General features: G+C 41.4%; 1 protein-coding gene across 1 annotated transcript; it reads left to right on the top strand.

Annotated features, from left to right (window-relative positions):
• The first annotated feature begins 1,017 nt into the window (after positions 1-1,017).
• Positions 1,018-15,331, top strand: zmp:0000000896 (caspase recruitment domain-containing protein 10). The gene is made up of 24 exons (XM_058653383.1): positions 1,018-1,231; positions 3,861-4,103; positions 5,752-5,889; positions 6,207-6,393; positions 6,520-6,658; positions 8,098-8,289; positions 8,489-8,608; positions 8,869-8,994; positions 9,096-9,275; positions 9,373-9,477; positions 10,424-10,460; positions 10,537-10,568; positions 10,670-10,758; positions 10,855-10,901; positions 11,103-11,223; positions 11,664-11,841; positions 11,930-12,053; positions 12,319-12,559; positions 13,171-13,240; positions 13,338-13,440; positions 13,541-13,699; positions 13,822-13,934; positions 14,125-14,240; positions 14,429-15,331. Exons 1-24 carry the CDS (start codon positions 1,177-1,179, stop codon positions 14,631-14,633), a joined length of 3,120 nt encoding a protein of 1,039 aa, XP_058509366.1. The 5' UTR covers positions 1,018-1,176; the 3' UTR covers positions 14,634-15,331.
• The last annotated feature ends 304 nt before the right edge of the window (positions 15,332-15,635 follow it).

Here is a 15,635-nt window from a genome sequence, read left to right as displayed (position 1 = left end):
ACAGCTCGTGCAGCTTCTCTTCAAAGCAACATCACGGAGCTGTTGTTTGGAGGAAGATTAAATAAGAAGAGGAGGAGGAAGCAATCAGCGGTCATCAGCTGATTGAAAAACACCTGCGTGAAGACGAGCAGGTGTGTTGTGTCATCAATCAGTCTCCTCTATGCTTCTTCTTCTTCTTTTCTGAGGTTTTATGGTGGTTGGCCAACAGCGATTTAGTGCATTACCGCCACCATCTGGTATGGAGTGTGGATCGAAATGTTGATCTAACTAAAAATAATAAAATAAATAATAATTATACATATGTATATATATATATATGTATATATATATATATATATATATATATATACATATGTATATATATACATACTACAAAACACAAAAAACACCAACCTATATATGCATACATATACATACACCTATTCATACACACACACACATCCTAATACTAGTTACTATAGTTATTATTTTAACCTTCATTTGCTGGTTTAATTTACAAAATAAACCAGCACTAGGCACTGATGAATTAACTGGTCTATTATCACTGAGAGGCAGCCCCTGTAGTATTGTGTGGGAGGTACATGAGACAGCACAATTACAAGTCTGCCGCATTAAAGACAGGGAAGTATGATGTTATAACAGTGCGTGTCATTCTGTCATCATGTGTCAGTCACGTCAGTCAGGTTTCCCTTTGGCAGAGCTGCTGACTCACCTGCTTTAGTCTCTCTACACACCAAACTCTCAGTATTGTTGCTTTTTTACGTACTTGTGGTGAAACTGAAAAGTGAGTCACAGTCTTAATGATGAGTCACTTTTCTGTTTTCTGTGATGAGTCCTCGTTAGGAAACTAACAATCACAAGGACAGGTTTTTTACTCAGGTCTACTTGTTTTACGTGTTTTAACAACAGTATTGTTTTGAATTTCAAGCTTCAAAGCTGTAGTCAATTATTGATTAAAAGCGCCATCTAGTGGTTAATGACTGGGTTGTGTGTGTGTGTGAGTGTGTGTCGGTTGGTTGGTTGGTTGTTGATGGCAGAAGGTGGAGGAGTAGCGCGCGCTCAGGGGCGCAGAAAAAAAAGGACCTGTGCGCTGCTGCTTTTTCCCCCCAAGTCAAGTGGCGCCCATACACACACACAGGCTGCCGCATTCAGTCTCACTCAGGTCCGTGGAGCTGAATGAGACGAGGAAGACCTGATTCCACAGCACTAACCCACGCTGGAGACATGAGTGGTAAGTCGACGTTTTTAGATTTCTCTTTTATTAATCCTTCATCATTCATAAAACGTCTGTCATATATCGTCGTGCCCCGGATTCGCTGTATGTTATCGTTGTCGTTAACAAAATGAAGTTTACTCTGTTCACTTGTAGTAGTAATAGTAGAGATTTCTTCCAAAGAAGCAACATAATTTAAAAAGTACCTAAAAGTTCAGCAGTAAGTTACAAATAAATGTAAGTATTAAATACTGTATACAATGCCTGTCAAATTACACACGTGTACATCTTTAAAGGTACTACTGAAGGCACACTGAGTATACAATATTGTGCATTAACTTATGAGTCATAGGTATGTAGGTATGTAATATAATGGAACAGAATATTATAAATTACATATATATTCTCGAAAACAACTGGTACAAACGTGCAAATGTTCAGTCATCCCAAATACAAAGTGTCTCTATTTTAACACAGCCTCAGAGATAAAGATGTGATACACACCACACGTTGTATATCTGTGAGAAATGACTATAAATGATGCTGTATTTTCAAACCAGTTTTGTCTGTATATCTAATCCTGTGATGATCACGTCAGAAAGGCTATCTTGTTGCACTAAATCTAAATGTGTCTAAAGCTTAACACCACATACAGTAATTATAGCCTCTCAATGGAAAGTGGGTGTTGTGGTGTAGATGAGCACTTTACATTTTGTTTTAAACACATTTTAAATGATCCATGATAAGACGGTATTCCAATTTACATGTGTCTTCTATTGTAAGTGTAAGCTGTGGGAGTTAAGTGGCAGTCACATCAGTGCAATGTCTCAATAATGACAGAGATTCCAGAGCATCCGACCTGCCTGAACCTGCCTGTTGGCTGAGACGTCTTTGATCAGCTGCACAGAGCAGCAGCACACACTCACATCTCTGTAAATACAACAAAAAAAAACACTGGTAGTAAATACTAAAAAAAAAACAGAGCTATATATGTGTATATATAGTGTAATATATAGTGAGCCAATTGTTGACGATTGTTAGACCATTAAAATTGTGAGATCAGCACACAGCTGCAGAGAATTGATGTTGTTTATGTGCTCAGGTATTTCTCATTGCATTGTGAAATCGGGTCAAACTTTTCCGTCTCATGCATCGTCCACTGTGGCGCCATCAGTTGTGTGCTTGGTATCTGGATTTGCTATAGGTGCCAGTGGTTCACTTTCCCTGTGTCTCCTCTGGTGTGAGTGAGTGGGGCTGAGAAAGCCTTTGTCTGTGGTCCTCTGCTGTGTTTTTAGGTGCCCCACATGAGTCATGGCAGTATTTTCATTCCATTGCTGTGAAGCACCAACTCACTTGTTTATGACCCTCATAACACCAGACCTTTGCTCCTCAACAATTGAGGTCTAAAACCACTGCTGCCTTCATATGAACTCGCGCTTAGGTGTTAATCCATGTTCCTGTTCATTCATACAAACACTTATTCACTTTATTGGTGTTTGTTTGCCGTATTGTATTACATTATTCTGTCATTTGTGCTAATACGTTTGAGTGCAGAAACTTTATTTTTGCTGTCCATTGTTTCACCTGACAGACAGGTAGAACTTCTCGTGTGTTTTCCTGTTTTTTGTGGACACTCCTGTATTTAAAGCCGAGTTTCTCTTCCTTTTCTCCTGTAATGTGCCAGGGAAGAGGTACATGACCTTTTTTGTCCATCCCTTGTGTTTTATGTTGTAGCTTGCTTATTTATATATTTTCATGTCAAGTGTTGACTTATTTTTATTATTTAATTTGTTTTTGAAATAGTTATCGGTTGTGGTCTGGCCTTGGCTTCTTTTACTCCACACTTTTACACAGTGTGGGACCCCACTGGTTACATGGTATCACTCTATTTTTATTCTACTTATTTTTAAACCCAATCCTATTTTTTTATGTAAATATTCCTTAAACCTTTTAATGACTTAAACCATTTTATTTATATTGACACCTTTATCTTCTCATCTGTCATTTGGATTTCAATTCATCATTTCCTTTTGGGCAAGTAGTTAATAGAAGTTGCTTATGTTTAGTTCTGGTTACTAATGTGTCTGGTGTTAATGTGGATGGACTGTGGTTATTTACAAAGCCACAGATGTAGCTGTGCTAAAATATTCCATTTTATGGTGGCTGACAGTTGAAAGACACAGATAAGTGTAGTCAGACTTAAGTAAATTGAAATGAAAGGCATCCATGAGAGAAAATATTTACGACCCTGATACAATTAAATCTGCTTTTCATTAATTCATTCATCGTGTACCACTTTATCCTCCACATGAAGGTCACGGGGCTGCTGGTTAAATCTGGTTTCATTGTGTTTAAATGTGAATGAGATATGACCTACAGTAACAAACACCATCCATCCATCCATTTTCTACCGCTCTATCCTCCACATTAGGGTCACAGGGCGCTCTAAACAATCCCACATTCACTCTCTCTGCATGTATTTGGACATGTGGGAGGGAACCCCACACACTGTGAGAACATACAAACTCTACACAGTTGGTGTCAAACCAGGATTTGAACTGGCAAATTCTTCTTGCTGTGCTAGCCACTACTCTGTCGTATGCTCCCCAAACCTTCTCCATGACATCTCATCTTTTTATTCTTGCAGGAGTCACAGATTGGGTGGATGATGGCGACCTGGCTCCAGAGGATGCGCGGTCTTCGGCTGTCTGGACAGAGGAGCGCTGCGAGGAGCTGTGGGATCGTGTGGAAGGAGTGCGACACAAGCTCACGCGCATCCTACACCCGGCCAAACTCACACCATACCTGCGGCAGTGCAAGGTCATCGACGAACAGGATGAAGACGAGGTGCTCAACTCCACACAGTACCCGCTGCGCATCAGCAAGGCTGGTGAGAGGACGAAGAATTGGCTTATATTTGCAGGACACAGACATAATACACATATTTTTAGATTCCCGATGACTCTCCTTGAACACCATTAACTCAAACAATCAACATTCATTCATAAAGCTTACAAGTAAGTAAATAAATAAAGCTGTTTGTGATTTGGATTAGGACACATTCGATTAGATGTGAGTGTGAGAGTGGATAGTTGTTTGTCTCGATGTGGCCCTGTGATGGACTGGCCACCTGTCCAGAGTGTACCCACCACCCTCATGTGGAGGATAAAGCGGTAGAAGATGAATGAATGAATGTTTGTGATATGTTATATGTTATAGAATTTCCTCAGTGTCTACATAATCCATACACCCATGCCTACGCTGCAATCAGGACTAATTATAGACATACTTTAAAGACGTAGTTAGATGGAGAAATGTCTGTTACATTCAAACCATGGTCAGATGAAACAACATTGCTACTGCAAACAGGTTTGAGTAGGACTGAAAACACAAAGAAGTGTCCACAAGGTATCAGAATTTAATTTAACTGCTCACAAAACCAGTTTTGTTTGATGGGAAAAACACTTTCTGTACCGACTGTATACACGCAGACACTCCTTCAGTCAGGTCTGATAGTATTGCTTGACAAAGGACACAGTGTACAAATAATGCTACATTGTGTCTGTTCACAAAGACCAAGATAAATCACCAACAGTTGCACTCTGCAGCTTTAAATAGTCAGACTTTATTAAGTGAATGTGATTTCTCACTCTACAGGTTTGTTTTCTGTCATTTTGTCCTTTTTGAGCCGAGAAGTGACGTGTGATTCTTTACTCACTGAAAACTACTGTGTAAATCTTACAATATGCTCTGTGTGCTGCTTTTGTGAACACCCTCACACGGGAAAAATCATGCGTGAATGTTGTCAGAGAGATAGATGTGGAAAAGATAAGTGATGCAGCCAGGAACCGAGGAGAGGGCAAGATGAAAGACATTGCTAAGTAAAGGGGAGTGTAAAGGCGGACGGAGAGAGAAGAGTTAGATGAAGGAGAGATTTTGCGAGTAAAGGCAGCGTAAAGAAAAGCACCTGGTTCGGTTCATATTGTAATTGTCTTGTTGCCAGTGACTCTGCTCACAGACGGCCATTTATATCAGGTTCATTTCTCACATCACGACATAAATAAATACAGCAGCAAATGACACAAAAAGAGGAAGCCTTTTTGTGGTTCCACTCTTTGACTTGTGGTAGTTTACAGTAACAAGATACAGATATGAGCGTATGTCAGGTTATTGCTTTTCCTTTTTTTTTTTTTTTTTCATTGCCTCGTTTGAAGGTAGTCTCCCTCTGGACGGAGGTTCAGGCTTCCCAGAGTCAAAACAGACACCAAACACTTTTCCTTTGTTCTCTCTGACATAGTTTTTACAGTTCTTACTGTTTTCTGTTGCACTTCATTGGCAGTTCTTATGAACTTAAAATATGATTGGGGTTGTTTTAAGCAGGGGCGATGGTAGCTCAGTGGTAGAGGGAGTCGTCTTTCAACTCGAAGGTTGTGGGAGTGATTCCTGGCACCACTAATCTAGACACTTAACCCCGCGTCACTCAGGGAGCATCATTACTATTTATCTGAGTGCGTTTTTACTTTGTCTTTGTTGAACAGGCCGTCTGCTGGACATTCTTCGTGGTCAGGGCCAGCGAGGCCTTCAGGCCTTCATGGAATCACTGGAGTTTTACCACCCAGAGCAGTACACACAGCTGACCGGAGAGCAGCCCACACATCGATGCTCCCTCATCCTGGGTAAGAAGAGAGTTGGGAGGACAGCAAAGACATGATGACAACCCTAGACATTCAAATATGCATTTTTTAAGGCTGCCTTCAGGTTTAGCCAAAAAGAAAATGACATGCCAGACACAATATATGCTATGATGATGTTGATGATGATATATATAGTATGTTGAGAAAGTTATTATTATGCTCAAGAGGAAATTAGTAAGTGACGTTACACACAGTTTTTCAATGGACCCAAAGTGACAAGTGCATGCAATTGAGATGGAGTAAGACATATAGTCGACATTAAAGTTTGTTATTTTACCATCTCCTGTCTCCCTTCACAGATGAAGAAGGTCCAGAGGGTTTGACCCAGTTTCTGCTTCTGGAGGTACGCAAACTGAGGGAGCAGCTGCGGAACAGCCGCATGTGTGAGCGGCGCATGTCTCAGCGATGCCGGATGGCAGAGGAGGAGCGCAGCCGCGCTGAACGTAAAGCTCAGGATTTACGTCATGATAGACTGCGGCTTGAGAGGTTTGTGCAAAATCCTGCTTTTTTTTGCAGTCAGTTTTGCAGTTTTTGAACAAATATGTATGTGTTGCCCAAAAGAAAACAACCTTCCATGAGAAATGTGGTCATTGGAATATTTACCATTTCAAGGCTGCGTCAGGACTGGGAGTCGGCCAGTCGTGAGCTGGGAAAGCTGAAGGACAGACACCTGGAGCAGGCTGTGAAGTATTCCAGGTCCTTAGAGGAGCAAGGCAAGGCCTCCACCCGGGAGAGAGAACTGCTGAGGCAGGTAGGTTGGTTTGGAGCAACATGGATGCACCATATGTAATTTATTCTGCTGGATGTTTCTCAATTAGAACAATAACAGAAGACATATGAGCATCTTGGGATCATTATCATGGGATTTTTTTGTTGTTGTCCTGTCTTTTTGAGAAGAGTTTCTGCAGCAGGCAAACGGCGATGAGTCGTTGTGATCTATCAGAGACAAATTAATGCAATACAATTTAAAACTACTGTTTGGACCAAGGGACACATAGAAACGGAAATTGTGCATTTGAAGTGGGTGGATTAGATCATCTCTATGTGTGTATAATGATGTGAGCAGGTGTTGTGCAATATTTCTCCGAAGCAGTCAGAGACCACTAAGTGTTGAGAGGGAAGTGAGTCGTGAATTTTCTACCCACACATGTCGAGTCTAAAAGCTGCTGCGCATTCTCTACAGAAATGGTGGATGTGTAAAATTGCTGGCACCAGGTACGTAATAGGAATAGAAATCAGCCAGAGACGCAGTTTGCTGCATAACTCATTTCATGTGCACACACAGACAGGCAGAGATGTGTTCATCACAGACTGACAGTATGAATAAAGGAACACTGGTCAAAGCAGGTGAAGTGAAACTGTTAGCACACATGCATCTGCAACCCCATAACTCAAACAAGCAGTTCATAGCAACTGTGGCGATGATATCAGCCTCCGATTTACTTGGTGTGTGTGCTGTAACAACATGTCCACCATACCACTGAGGTATGAACTGCTTTGTTGTGAAAACCTAGAAATATTTGCGGTTCATTTTAGATGGTGATGTTCATAACCAGCTGCATTATCTATGACTTCCCTTGCTAATAAAGCCCCCATTGGCTTTGTTGTTTTACTAAGGTTTTATTCACCATCCATATTTGATTTTTGGTCTCTTATTTGAGATACAGCCATGAAATACAGGAAACATGGCCATTATTCTGGCAAAAGCCAGTATTTAATATGACCTATTTTGGCATTCTTATATTCCTGGGTCTGTCCAGGTGATCCCTGTCTCTATTTTACTCAGGTTTGGACTCTGTAGTCAGTCACTCGCAGCTGTTTTTTCCCCCAAATATGATTTCGCTGCATCATCAGCCATTCCAAATCAGATGCTTTCCAGATGGAATGGCAGATTGGTTTTATTTCAGGTTATGGCAACATCTTGAGTTTTGTTTGACCTTTGAAATGCATAAAGGTTATATCCGTCAAATTTTGTGATCTTTGACATTTGGAATTTGGTTTGATTATAAGTTGGTCTTGTATATTAGTAAAGTAAACATGTGTATGTAATGATCAAGCATAATACACTTTTTTGCACAGCACAGTATTTTGTTTTCTCTAGAATAAAATAAGAACAGGAAGACATTTGATACCATGTTAGTGTCCCATATGTCACTGTGACGTCTTTGTGGCTGCTTTACTCTCATCCAGGTGGAGGAGCTAAAGTCCAGGATGATGGAGGCAGAGAAAGAAACTGTTGGTGTTCTCGAGAACACTCCGCCAGTCAAAAGAAACAGTTTGTTCTCTCATGAAGTGAATGGCTCTCCATCGGCTTTACCAGAGAAGCCACTGCACCAGCCCGAGCCCGAGATGAAGGAATCAGTTCCTGCCCCTGGAGTCATTGTATGTTTTTAATTCTTCAATTTGTATCGCCTTAGAGCAGAGGCCCCAAACTCGCAGCCCACGGGCCATATGTGGCTCCTAATTGATTTCTTCATTTGAGTTTGAGACCCCTGCCCTAGAGCATATTTGTCTCTTTGTGGTTCAAATAAGATACAGTAGTCACTCCTTGGTTTTTGTTTTTTTTTACGGTCTATTATAGGCTTTGATGGATATCCTGCAGCAGGACCGCAGGGAGGCTTCAGAGCAGAGACAGGAGCTCTGTGACATCATCGCCGGACTGCAGGGAGAGCTCCAGAGCTCTGAGGGGCACAGGGACAAGGTGAGCTGTTATCTCTCGTCATCAACCTAAACATTATACAGCCACGTCTTCAGGTATTATGTGTACCTAATAAAGTGCTAAAGTGCTAAAGTGCGCCTGTATGTGAACCTGGTGATTCTCCTTTGACCTCTGGCATCAACAAAACTCTCTGGCCCAGAGAAGCGCCCCCTCTGCCCCTCATGTGGAGGATAAAGCAGTAGCAGATGGATGAGTGAGTTTCCTTAATCTCTGACGACATTGACGATGAATTATGTCTGTAGCTGGAGTCGCAGAGCAAGCAGATGCAGCTGAAGTTAAGGACTCTCCACCTGGACTGGGAGACGGAGCAGAAGAGGAGCATGTCCTATTTCAACCAGATCATGGAACTGGAAAAGGAGAGAGACCAGGTCAGTGTGAATGCAGGGTCAGACTCCAACCAGGACTCACACGTGTAGTTAGCATTAATAGTTTTTTGCTAAATTCCTTGCTCTGTCTTTCTATCGCCTAGGCTTTGCGTAGTCGAGACAGTCTGCAGCTGGAGTACACAGACTGTCTGCTGGATAAGAACCGTCTCCGTAAACGCATTGCAGAGCTGCAGGCCTCCCTGGAGCAGCAGCAGAGAGAGCTGGAGAGAGAGAGGGAGAGGAATCAGGAGCAAAGGGAGCAGAACAACCATTGTCTGCACTGTGTGAGCTGACATTCAAGTGTGGCAATTTAGGAACGCAGAACTATCTTTCTCCAAGAAATGTCTTACATATGCACTCCTCTTTGTGTCTGCTTCCCAGTCACACCTGTCTCTGTGCAGTGAGGACCAGTGCTATGGCCCCTGCTGTTCCCTTGACCTGGACCTGAGCCCCAAAGCCAATAGCACCCGCCAACTGTTGAGAAAGGTCAGGGCTGGATTTCATCTCCATGGTTACCACAAGTAACAAGACGCTGCGCAACAAAATGCAAACTAAGTGCAGGTTTTCCTGTGCAAACATTTACAACATATAGAGAGTAAGAAAATAAAAGATAAATATAAATATGTTAAAAAGACGACGAAACCCTAAACTAGCTGAGAAAGACAGTCACACGCAGACATATTGCACGTGGGGATGTGCTGGATAGATGGATGAAAGAAGTATTAAGTGATTAAAAGAGATGTAAACAATCTGCGTAAACAGCAGACGCTCAAACAGTGGGTGTCCAGGGTGAGATGGTCCCGTAGGATCCTTTTAATGTTCCTGAGGCGGCAGGAACTGCAGTTCTTCAATTGAGTAAATGTCCTTATCTACAGATGTGGTACGTAACTTTTAAATATGACAAATAAAAAAATTAACAAACAATTTAAGCAAAGATTCAAACCAATGTCAAATGAGTTCTCTCAGTGCTGATAAAGCCTATCAGCTCCACACAATCCCATGTTGTTTTATGTATTAAGACGGACACTAAGAAGCAAATAATATTACATCATCTCTGTCCACAGAGACCAAAATTCACTAATGTATTGCAGCTTTAAGTCAAAAACAAGGTTTCTCAGTGTAGGAATAAGGAGCTACTGTTAATCATAGGAGTAGCTGCTGTTTATGTACTATATTTACGTCTTTGTTTACCGTAAGGGATTATTTTCATGGGACACAGCTGTTTTCTCTCGTTATTATGCTGTGGAATGTTGCTTTAGGACTGCAAAGACGTTTTCCTCAGCTGGAGTCGAGTTTCACTACGGTTTGGGAGATTATAAGATGTTGTAATACATTGCTATGCAACTCTCACCGAGTTAGTACCTGCACACGACCTACTTTTCACCACCTGTTAAGTCATACTTTATTAACGCCAATCTTTTCTGTGCCACAGGTGCCATCTAGAGGACAAAACCATGAAAACTCCGAGGGTAAGTTATGTCCACTGACAGATACAAGATGATTTTGCACTGGAAAGTTAATTCTATTCTTTTTGCCACCCTACAGATTCTAATTCAGAGGAGAATCTCATGCCATCAGTGAGTAATATAGTTATGTTCATTGAGAAAGAAAGAAAGAAAGAAAGAAAGAAAGAAAGAAAGGGTCATAATCAGTCTTCATTTACTGCTCCTTCCCTCAGACAGAAGACAATGAAAAAGAAATAAATCGACTCTCCACATTTCCCTTCCCTCCTTGTATGAACTCCATCAATCGCCGGGTCAACACAGAGTGAGTGTTTTAGCCCCACGCCGCCTCTTGTGACCAACGTCTTCACCCACTTTTTCATTTCATTTGATTAATATATTTTGTTTCTGCTCTGCCAAGGTTTGACTTGGACTCCTGGGGCAGCGATGAGAACGATAACGTGACAGGTACGTTTGTTTTTCACACACTTTGTCTTCTCTTCTCTGCTAGTAGGAAATCATGATCACTGATTCTTTGCACACATTTAAGTGAATTAGTATTTCTTGTGGTAGTTTGGGAACTGAACAAATTTGATGAAGCAGTTTTTTTCCCCTTTCTTTTTATGTACCATATTCGCTGTGATTTATGAGGCTCTGTGGTGTTTGTAGGTGTGCAGACTGAGCCGTCATTGTGGGACTCCTGGAACTCCCTACACTCTCATCTTTTCCCCCCTGACCTGGTCAACCTGCCCTCAGTCTCTTCACACCTGCCCAGTCCAAGCTCTCCCAGGTGCAGCCACTGACACCACTCTGTTTAATACATAATGTTACATAATGTAAAGTTTTCCTGGTCAAACATGTCTATACTACCCATAAGTATGTTTGTATATGTGTATAATGGCCTTAAGATAAACATTGTTTGGTTGTTGTAACCTTAGATGGAGCTTTTAATGTGTTTTTAAGGCAAGGGCTTTGCTTTATTTTGCATTTGCAAGTGGAAGCTTATGATACAAAGGAGGATTTATAGCATCCTTTCTGGTATATAAAGGTCACAGTAGATCCATGACTCATTTGGGAAAGGAAGGGGTGAACAGAGGAGTGATCTGTTTGTTTGGAATGTCAAAATGTCCCATTTCTGAAAAATGATGGAGTTCAATGACTTTCAGTTCTAAACTGGTAGATTTAATTTATGTGTCTCATTACTATCTTGTTATCTCTGTTATCTTACAGAATACTTCCCCGGTCCCCATCCGCAAGTCCCCCCACCTCACCCAAGCATGGAAGAGTCAGTCTAGCTGACGATATCACGATAGTTGGAGGAAACCGTACAGGAATCTTTGTGAGCCATGTGAAATCTGGTTCTCTGGCTGAACAGTGTGGACTGAAAGAGGGCAGTGAGCTACTGGAGGTGTGTGCCTTTGTCATGAATAAGTCAAGACATGCAGCAGGTGAACGTATTGTGGTATAATGCTGAGTTGTCTTTCACGGTTGTCCAGCTGGAGCGGGTTCTGTTTGGTGGGGGCAGTGTCCTGCTGAGCCAGTGTACTGCAGAAGTAGCTCACTTCTCTCTGCAATGGTGGACAGAGCCGCAAACGCTCAAACACAGGAGCAACCCAGAGGGTGAGTCCTCTCTCTTAGACCAGGGGTGTCAAACTCATTTATGCTCAGGGGCCACAGACCGCACAATTTGATCTCAAGTGGGCCGGACCAGTAAAATAATAGCATAATAACCTATAAACAACATTTAATGAAACATCTTTTAACAAACATATTATGCAAGTTTACCATTTGCACATGTGCATTACAACAACAGGTATCTGTTGGACCCTCGGATGGATTTTTGACACACATAGTAACTGTCTCATTTTCTGCCTTCTGACATCAGCGTACTCCAAGCTGTGCAGCGAGCTCGTGTCACCTCCGTGCATGGGCGCTGACTCTTTCTATGTGCGTGTCAATCTTAACATGGAGCCACGCGGTGACCCGCCGTCTCTGAGTGTGTCCTGCGATGACATTATCCATGTTACGGACACGAGGTACAATGGGGAATACCATTGGCACTGTTCACTTGTGGACCCGCACACAGCCAAGCCCCTGCAGGAAGGAAACATGCCCAACTATAACAGGTATGTCAACAACCCCATTCAGACCTGGTATTAATGTCCATCCTGAGTCTGCGCTGCCATGTGGATGGTGATAAGTACAGGTTTGCACACTCCCAGTGTGTGGATGTGTCCTCAGATCCTGTTAAGAAAAAAAACAAACATTCAGAGGTAGTTTGAAGACGCATGTGTTTACATTCTAGCACAGACAGATTAAAGGCTCCCTCCTCAACTCCTCTGACCCACTGCAGTTTCACTGTAAACTGAAAGTTGTTATGCTTTTCATGCCCCATACATGATTTTATGTATAACAAATTGTCCCATTATTTTATTTTGCAGCAAGTTTAGCAGCACTTTGATTCACTAAGCTCCCCCCAGCTCTTTTTTGTCTCTCTTCCTGTCATTCACATACTTAATGCATTCCCTATCCCCTTACCCTAACTTTGACCAGCATAACTAAGTGCCTGACCTTAACCCAACTCTAATCCTAAAACCCAGTCTAACCCTGAAAAAGCCACTTTAAGGGGTGACAGAACATGAGGACCAGCCAAAATGTCCCTCCTTTCCCCAAATGTCCTACAGTTGTATAGAATTAGGAGTTTAAATAACCTGGATTACACTATTTTCCATTTTAGGGCACAGCAGCTGCTACTTGTAAGGCTAAGAAAAATGGCGCTGGAGCAAAATGATTTCAAAAAGAAGGTGGTAAGTATACTCATATTGACATTTCATCAGCACCATGCCCAAGTGTTCCGTGTTTGGACAGAGCTGGTAACTGCAGTTTTCCCTGCATGTGCTTTAGTTCTTGAGAAAAGCACCGGGGCGTGTGCGGTTGGTCAAAGCAGTGGACCCCAACTGCCGAGGGATTGGCTCCACTCAGCAAGTCTTCTATACACTCAGTAAACGTAAGATTCAGCTAGTTCTCCTGAAATACAACACCAAATCTAAGTTGAACCCTTTCATTTTGAACAAACAATGTGTGCACTTGTGTACCTTCCCTCTCAGGTCATGAGGAGCACCTGATCCCGTACAGCTTAGTGCAGCCAGTGCAGGTTCAGCCTAAGCGGCCAGTCATCTTCTCCCCCTCGCTTCTCTCCCGTGGTCTCATAGAGAGGCTGCTGCAGCCTGCAGAGTCTGGCTTGAGCTTCAACACCTGTGCACCAGGTATAGACACACTTATTTACACACACAAAGCTCAAAAAACACTGGGAACATCACAGTTCATGATTCTTCAGTTGACCATCACATGATGCGCTACATTATGCTCCTTCCTGTGTCTCCTGCAGAGCCTGTTCAGGCTTCAGAGAGACGGGACAAGAGCGTGTTCTTATTGAAATCCTGCAGTCCAGAGCAAAATCTGGGCATTCGGCTGAAGTCGATACAGGATGTCATCAGCCAGGTAATGAATAATCACATCCGTGTCATGTTTTTTCCTGTAAACGCTCATTGAATTTCTTGATAAACAATTAGTTACACTTTTTTATGACTTAATCCCACCCTGTTTTGATCAGTTATTGCATTGATCTCCAAAAATAAATGTTATTTACTATACATTATCCAAAAGAAAATTACATTTGTCTCTTTCTTAGGACAAGCACTGTCTGCTGGAGCTAGGACTAACCTGTGTTGAGGGCTTAATAAGACAGGGGATTTACCCTATTGTCATTCATATCCGTCCTAAGAACAAAAAACACAAGAAGCTGAGGTACGTGCTCATTTGTTTGTCAAACAAGTAGAATACATTCTGAACTATACAAAGAACAGAAGTACACAGCAGATCATAGCTTCATATTTGTATAATGATATTTCTTCAAGTTTGTCCAGGTTCATCATACACTTCACATTTACGCTGTGTGTGAAATGAATACTTCTTTTCCCCAATATGTGTAATAGGAAGTTTTTTCCTCGGTGTGGGGACGACAACGTCATGGAAGTGTGCCAGGCCGAGGAGTTGCAGCTGGAGACTCTGCCCCTTCTCTACTACACACTGGAGCCCAACACCTGGAGCTGCACTGATGAGCTGCTGGCAGCCATACGCAGTGCCATTTATAGTCAGCAGAGGGCAGTAGCATGGGTTGAACTGGATAGGTTGCAATAGAGGAGTGGGGAATAAAAACTGTGCATTCAAAGTGCAAACTAGATGATTTGGGCTTTGAATAAATAATCAGTCAAGTATCTGCAGAGGATTAACTTCTGTAGATTATCATATTTTTAAGTGAGATCAGCTATGGACTGACATGGGATGTGAAAGATTATGCAGAATTTTCATCTATGTAGCCAAGCTGGACTGGCTACAATGGTCAAATAGTGAACAGCATAAAATATAAACAGCTTTCTGTAGTGAGTTGATTTTAAACAGTGTTTTTTCACATCTAGGCAGTTTCATATCTTTATACACAGTCTGTGCTTAGTACATATGAAGTACTTACATATAGTCGACATGCACTTTCAAAATTAGATTCATACTAGGTGCCCTTTATTAAGGTATTGTGTCACTGGAGAAGATATATATTTGACAGGACAGTATCTAAGACAGTAATCAATAATATAGATACTATTTAAATTTATATCAGGCTGCTGAAACTGTTGAAACATGAACACATTTTTCATAATATTAAAAAATGGTTGATGTATAGGTGGCATTTTTGAAAATGCCACCTATGCAGCTAGTGCTGCATTTTTTTTTATCTTTTACCCTTCATTGTACAAGAAAGGCTTTAGTTCACTATGACCAAATGATTTTTTATTATTTTCCTTTGTTAAAAAAAATAAAATAAGAAATGTACACAAAAGCAACTTCACTTGACTTATGCTTGTTTGTTTTCAATCTGAAGCTCAAATGTCATAAAGGTGAAAATGACGACAAACAATTTTAATTTGTTACACTAATTACCACAAAATACATGGAAGTAAGACTGTTAGCGTCCACTGGAAGATTGACTCAATTGTTTAAAACACAAAAACATTAAAAACATTACATGTTGGTAACAATTAGCTATACAGTATTAAATTAAAATGAATTGTGATGAGTTACAATGTTATTCAAGGACTATATTGCATTTAGCATTTAGTCTAAGCTGTAATATATCAGCCAGGAAAA

Source organism: Solea solea, chromosome 16 (assembly GCF_958295425.1).
Source record: "Solea solea chromosome 16, fSolSol10.1, whole genome shotgun sequence".
Lineage (NCBI taxonomy): Eukaryota > Metazoa > Chordata > Actinopteri > Pleuronectiformes > Soleidae > Solea > Solea solea.
This window is presented reverse-complemented; position numbering and strand designations above follow the sequence as displayed.